This window comes from Myotis davidii, unplaced genomic scaffold (genome assembly GCF_000327345.1).
Source record: "Myotis davidii unplaced genomic scaffold, ASM32734v1 scaffold18, whole genome shotgun sequence".
NCBI classification, from domain to species: Eukaryota; Metazoa; Chordata; class Mammalia; order Chiroptera; family Vespertilionidae; genus Myotis; species Myotis davidii.
In genome coordinates this window covers 746,328-753,306 of record NW_006292696.1, presented here as the reverse complement: position 1 = coordinate 753,306, position 6,979 = coordinate 746,328, and the positions used below count along the sequence as shown (strand labels likewise).

At 50.0% G+C, this 6,979-nt stretch overlaps 1 protein-coding gene across 1 annotated transcript in view; it reads right to left on the bottom strand.

Annotated features, from left to right (window-relative positions):
• AFAP1L1 (actin filament associated protein 1 like 1) overlaps positions 1-5,676 on the bottom strand; it is a 34,847-nt gene extending 29,171 nt beyond the window's left edge. Inside the window, exons 1-5 of the mRNA XM_006766334.2 lie at positions 5,619-5,676; positions 4,309-4,437; positions 3,162-3,245; positions 2,313-2,410; positions 1,157-1,265 (exon numbers count right to left, since the gene is read on the bottom strand). Of these exons, the coding sequence (XP_006766397.1) occupies positions 1,157-1,265; positions 2,313-2,410; positions 3,162-3,245; positions 4,309-4,437; positions 5,619-5,676 (478 nt within the window). The remainder of the gene's footprint in view (positions 1-1,156; positions 1,266-2,312; positions 2,411-3,161; positions 3,246-4,308; positions 4,438-5,618) is intronic.
• Positions 5,677-6,979: the final 1,303 nt, after the last annotated feature.

The following is a 6,979-nucleotide window of genomic DNA, read 5'->3' as shown; positions in this document are numbered from 1 at the left end:
CCAGCCACATGGTGCTCCTGGGGCCTCAGTTCAATTCACCGTGCAGCATTACTTATATATGATATGATTCTTCAATAAACATATTTTGGCCTTTTATTTTTTTTTTAAATCTTCACCTGAGGATATGTTTTTATTGATTTGAGAGAGAAAGGAAGGGAGAGGGAGAGAGAGAGGGAAACATCAACGATAAGAGGGAATCATTGATTGGCTGCCTCCTGCATGCTCCACACTGGGGATCATGCCTGCAACCCGGGCATGTGCCTTGACTGGGAATCGAACCGTGACCTCCTGGTTCATAGGTCAACGCTCAACCACTGAGCTATGCTGGCCGGGCTAAGAGATTTTTCAAAGATAATTTGTATTAGTGCCCTCTAAATTATTTTATTGTGCTCACCTACTGGTAAAAATATAATCATGAACTATAATTATATTTATGTATAAATTACACATGCATAAATAATTATTATGTATGTCTATATTATATATATATATATACATAATTATATTTAAACTAATTAGAAGCTTCATGCTATTATTGGCTTATAAATTCTATAAAACATCCACATAGGAATTTTTAAAAGAGCTATTGATCTAAATGTAAATGATACTTCTGATACTTCTGCCCACAAAATCTCATAAATCCCCTGGGTGCCCACACTCTCCGCTGAAGACCTCTGATTTTGACCATGTGCTTTTTTATCATATGCTTTGACTTCAGAGCCTACATAACCTAATCTGCCTGTAAGCTGTGATTCTGCTGAAACGGGCATTAGTTCACCAGTCCACTGAGGAGGAGCACTGGGGTTAGCACTGGCTTCAGGGCTAGGCAAAGGTTGTAGTGGTCATCTGTGCATCTCCACGCTAGTGCATTTACATGCATGTATCTACCCCTCTTTCTTATTTTAAGGGTAAGGGAACAGAGGCCCGTAGAGAGGAAGGGGATTGCCTAAGGCCATACAGAACTGGGACTAGAGCCCAAACTCCTGACCCCTGGGTCCACACCCACTGATGTACCCAGGACGTCATTAAAGAGGCCATGTGCTCAGGCAGCTACTCCTCAGGAGGTGGGCATGGCTGGTGGGTGCCAGGCTTGGAGCTTCAGGAGAGGAGCCTCCTATTCTCCTTGCCCTCTACTCCCAAGGGGACCAGAACTTACTGTGAGAGCTGATGTACTCAGGGGACTTGCCTGGCCCCAGGGGAAGGGCCTCCTCATAGTAGTCCTCAGGCGGAGGCCTGTTTGGGAGCGGTGGAGGCAGGTCTGCTGCCTGCAGGGAGAAGGAGGAGGTATGTGAGACTAAGAAGGCCAGGAGAGCAGAGGGGAGCCGCAGAATGACTGGAAGGAGGCTGGGGAGAGGGAGGCAGGCGCTCCCGTAAGGCAAGATCTGGCTGAGTAGCTATAACACCTGATAGACTTGCAGAAGGGCAAAGCTGGGAAACCGTAAGAGTGTTTGGTTGGTCCTGTGTTTTTATCCAAGTTATTTAAGCAGCAGGGCTTCTGTAATGTCTGAAAGTTTTGTGGACTGTCACATAGAAGGAGCTACACGCTTGAGTGAGCACATGCAGAATGACCAAAAGCTCCTGTGAGTTCTGCAGAACCCTATAACCACCTCTTCACACACACGAGGAGCAGCGAGACAAGTAAATGTGAGATGTTATTTAGTGAGGCAGTGTTGCCTCATGGCCAAGAGCGTAGGGTCTGGGGGCCAGGGGACCCTGGCTTTACAGCCACACTCTATGACTTTCTAGTTGTGGGACATCAGCATGTCACTTACTCTCTCTGAGCCTCAGTTTCCTTTCCTGTAAAATGCGGAGAACCTCTCTCCGTTGCTGTGCGCATGTAAAGGACACAGTAGGTTGTCAACAGTTGCAATGGCTGATGCAGATGATAGTGAGTTATGCAGTTGAGACACAATGCTTGATGGGATTATGGGTCCCTTGACCTAACTCTCTGGCCCCAAGGCTGGGAACCCGAGATATGATCCAAACCTTCATTTTGTAGGTGGAAAGCTCAGGCTCAGAGGCCACACAGCAGGAGGGAAGAGGGTAAAGGCCACGCAGTTTCTGGCCCAGAGCTTTCCCTATCACTCCATCTGTGTTCCTGCACGCACAAGTCGTGACAGACGCTTTGGGCCATCCTTTGGGCCTAAAGGGACATGATCCCTGCTCAGCAGGGGCACAGTAAGTGTGAGCCAGTTTCTGCCCTTACCTACCACACGGAAGAGAGAACAGGGCCCTGCACATCCAGGAGCGTCCCCAGCGTCAGGGGGGCAGCTGCCCTTGCCCCCTCCAGAGGAGCAAAGGGCATGACTCACATGTTTCAGAGACGGGCTCTTGGCTGGCTCAGGGCTGGCTCCTTTGCCGGGCTCTCCCTCGTCCTCCGGCATATCCCGAAGTTCGCTCAGGTCACAGTCTATGAAGCGTCAGGCCGTTGGGCAGAGAAAACCGAGGATGAGCAAGGCAGAGCAGGAAGAGGGCTGGATTTGGGGTCAGAAGGCCTCCAATACCAACTCCATTAGTAACCCTAACGACCGATGACTTCATCGCTCTGAGACTCGGTCTTCTCATCTGTAAACCGGCCTTGTCTATCTCTCAGGGTTATGGAGAAGATCGAATGAGATAACGTTTGGTACAGTGCTGTGCAAATTTGTCAGGGTTATGTCATGAAAGCAATGTCTTCCCTAAGTCTGTCAGCTCCTAACACTCTCTCACTTGACCCATAGCTTTCTCCATAGCTGTTGAGCCTCCTCTTGAGATAGAACAATCATTACACACACACACACACACACACACACACACACACACACACACACACACACGGCACCAGCCCAGCGTGGCTGCTCCCAGGCCCATGGTGCCACTGCACTGCTCAACCCAGGGTCCCAGCGGCCACTGCTCATGAATGTGAGGTAGCAGGCAAGACAATGCCCCATGTGCCAGACCTTCCTTGCCTGCACGTTCATCCTTTCCTGTCCTCAAAATTTGGGGGTGATGTCCTATTACCGTAGATCGACTAGACTTTCAGATGTGGCAGGGCACAGAGAGGTTCGGGGACTTGCCTAAAGTGACCATTGTTGTCATGTTGGAGCCAGGCCCTGGTGCAGGTATCTCCCGGCCCAGTCAGGGGCCCTTCCAGAGACTGAGGTCGGGAGAGGGTCACTTACCAAATTCTTCAAAGAGGGACTCCACGAAGCTGGGCCCAGAGTGGAGGTCGGCTGTGTTCACATACAGATAGGAGACTTCTTTTTCTGGGAGGAAGGAGAACACACCAACAGTGAGGAGGACGGGGACCCGCAGATGCTGACTCTGAGGAGGGGCTAGGTCTCCCCGCTGCACAGGCTACAAGATTCAGTTTGCAAAGCATGTGTACAACCAAAATGATTTCTTTAGTTTTCAAACCTTGTTTTCATTTTTACATTGTTACTGAGGATCTCCTCCAAGTGAAAGATGCTTGGAGCCCAGAATAGAAGACAGAATCCAGGGGCTGTCCTGGAGTGGCCGGGGGCAGGGGCTCCAGCCAGCTCAACGATCATTGCCCCCTTCCTCCGCCCAGTCCTGTGAAGGCAGCCAGTGACTTCGACCTGCTTTGTCACTGGGAAGTGAGGCTCAGAGAATCACTGAGTAGTGACCTCCCAGCGTGTCACTCAGATGCCTTCAGTAGTGCGGGACCCGGGGCCAGCCCATCAGGGCTCACTGAGCTCTTGATGTACACATATCATCTTGGGGGCTAATGGGTGTAGAGAAGAGGCTGGAACAGGAGAGGAGGACTTGCCGCTGGGAAGACAGGCAGAGAAGCTGTGGGAAGCAGAGGGTGGGGAATGAATAACAGTGTGGGGCCAACGCATAAAGATGGTGTGTGTCAGTGTGCGTCTGTGTACAGGAGTGTGCGATGTGTATGTGTTGTGTGTGAGAGCATGTGGGGTGTGAGAGATGTATCATGTGTGCTGTGAATGTGAGTGCATGGTGTTGGTGAGAGCGTGGTGTGTGTCACATGTAGTGTATATTTGTTATGGATGTGCTATGCATGTGAGGTGTATGTGAGAATGTGGTATGCGTGTGAGTGTGGTTTGTGGTGTGTACCTGTGTGTGGCATGTGCGTTGTGTGTGTGAATTTGTAGTGCATTGGCGGTGGAGAAGCACAAACAGCACAGGCAGGGTTGTGGTGGAGAAGGGCCAAAGTGGATGAGGACATTGGCCAGACCACACAAAGTGTTGAATGCTATGCTGTGAGGCTTGGGCTTCCTCCTGCCAGCAGCCCTGGGGAGCTACTGAGGGTCCTGAGGGGCTCTGGGCAGAGTGCTGACGTCTGACCTGGGAGAGGCTGCAGGCTCTGCAGGATGGAGGCCACGGCCATCTTCTTCTCCAGGGTGGTGTCACTGAGGTACTCGTGGTCCAGGAGGCTGAGCAGTCCCGTGAGCTCGGGGAGCAGCTGCTCCAGCACTGCAGAGGAAGCATGGTCACAGCCCTGCTCCCACCCCCTAGAGGCCGGGGGCACAGGGGACAGAGGGCGAGGCTGGGTGCAACAGGGAGACCTCAGAGGCCTTCAAACAGCTGTCCCAGTGCTGGCCACCCTTGGGAGAGCCCTGCTCAGTTCACTGTGACATTCCTCCGGGCTTCTCCACTCCGCCTCAGACCTCATGTGGCCTTAGCCTGAGGACTGAACCTCCCAGGCTTATTCTGGCAACTCTGAGTCCAGGTGGCCCGAGAAGAGGCACTTAGGCCTCCCTTTGTCCCAGCATGCCCTCGGCTTTGCAGGCCCAGGGCCCTTCCTCACCACAGCCCGAGGCTCAGTGCAGGCCCCAGGCTGGAGCCCTGACAGTCCAGGACACAGGCAGGAAGGGAGCCTTCCTGTCCCATCAGTCCATACACTTCAATCTCTGGAACCTTCTGTTTCCGGTGCCTTGGCAGGAGCCAAACTAAATATTAACCCTTCCCATCCCAGGCCAAAATCTACCATTACCATTCTTTCTTTCCATGCGACACCAGTGTTTTTTAAACTTGAGTGTGTATAGGAATTAGCTGGGGATCTTATCAAAATGCAGATTCTGACTCAGGAGGCCTGGGTGGGACCTGAGAGTCTGCATTGCTGACACGCTCCCAGCTGCTGCTGCTGCTGCTGGTAGAGACCACATGGAGTTGCAAAATCCTAGGGCACAGACTCCTTTCAAAGCTGGAGCGTGCCAAGACCATGATGTCATTGATGTCTCCCTGTCCCGAATAGTAACAGGAACTTGGTTTGCCTTAGAGCTAAAGACCAGCCTCATTACAGTACTAGTATTGTCCTGCTTTGCAACTCGCCAATCCCTTGTGCATAACAACAGCTAACCTGTGCTGAGCTGCCTAAGCCCTTTCAGACTTGCAGTCTTATTTAAATCTCCTATCAAGTGTTTTATTATCTCCATTATATGGAGGATGAAACTAAGGCTCAGAGTGGTTAAATAACTTCTCCAGTCACACAGCCAGCACGGCCTTGGCTGGACCTGGTTCCCGATAGCACCATATTGCTTTGCAATATTTTATAGAATCCCACCAACAAGTTTTGGGATAGGTCCCATGATCACCCTAACGTTTTAGATGAAGAAACCAAGGCTCAGGGAAGATAAATAACTTGCTTGAATTACACAGATGCAAGCGGAAGAGCCAGGTCTTCAACTCTAGTCTCTTGACTTTCAACTCCATGCGCTTCTCCCCAGCCTGGGCCCTCCTGGGGAAGTGGTGAGACTGACCTGTAGCTACAGGGTCTGGATGGCTAAGAGGGGCTAGAACATCCTGCTTAAGAGAGCTGACCCTGGAGCCAGACTGCCTGGGTTCAAGTTCAGGCTCCATCATCCATTAGCTGTGGGACCTTTGACAAGTTGCTTAGCCTATGACTCAGTTTCCTCCTCTGTAAAGGGGGTATTAACAGCTCCTGCCTCTTAGGGTCCCCGTGAAGACGAGGTATGTCAGGCAGGAAAAATGCTGTGCCCATACATAGTAAATGCTTACAAGGGAGGCCATGCTGAAAGCTACAGGGAAGGCCCTGTGGGGCACCATGGGAGCTTTCTGTGGCCTGCAGGCAGGGTTCATAGTTGAAAACCCACGACACTGCTCTGCTGTCAGGCAGGTTTTTATGCTACGACTGGGGTGCAGTAGCAGTTTCTCTCTCGACAGGTGGTTTTGAAATGTTTTGGCCTCAGGATTCCTTCACACTTTAAAAAATTATCAAGTACCCCAATGAGCTTTTGTTTTATGTGCGTTATATCTGTGAACATTGGCTGTATTAAGAATTAAGACCGAGAGAAATTTAAAACACAAGAATACAGAGGCACACATGCCATTAGCCTTCAGAGCTACCATGTCATCACATGTCATGGAACCTCCGGAAAAACTCCACTGCACACCCACGAGACAATGGGAGTGAAAAGGCCATGGAAGGCCTTAGTACTGTGTAATAATAGTTTTGACCTTAATAATAGTTTTGACCTCTGAAAACATCTTGGGGACCTCCTAGATGCGCCCCCACCACACCTTCTAGAGAATTACTGTCCTTCAATGAATGACATCAAACTTTTCAGACTATTTTTTTTTAAAAAGAATGTACCTTCATTGGTTCTCATTATATTCGCAGAGTTGTGAGGCCATCACCACAATCAATTTTAGAATAATTTCATTACTCCCCACATCCTCAGCCCTGAGAGTCACTAATCTGTTTATTGTCGTTATGGATTTGTCTGTTCTGACCATTGCATATCAGTTAAAGGAAAAAAACACACACTATGTGGCCTTCTGCCACTGGTTTCTTTCAGGTAGCATAAAGTTTCCAAAGTTCATCTAAGTGACTCGGCATTTTATTCCTTTTAATTGATGATAATATTCCAACCAGTTGTCTCCTTTGTCCCTTCCTTTCTCTCCCCCTTCCCTCCCTTTTTCCCCACCCTCTCTTTCTCTTGGCTGTGAGTTTTCAAGGGTTTCTTCTTGCTGCTGTCAGCAAGCACCTATGTGT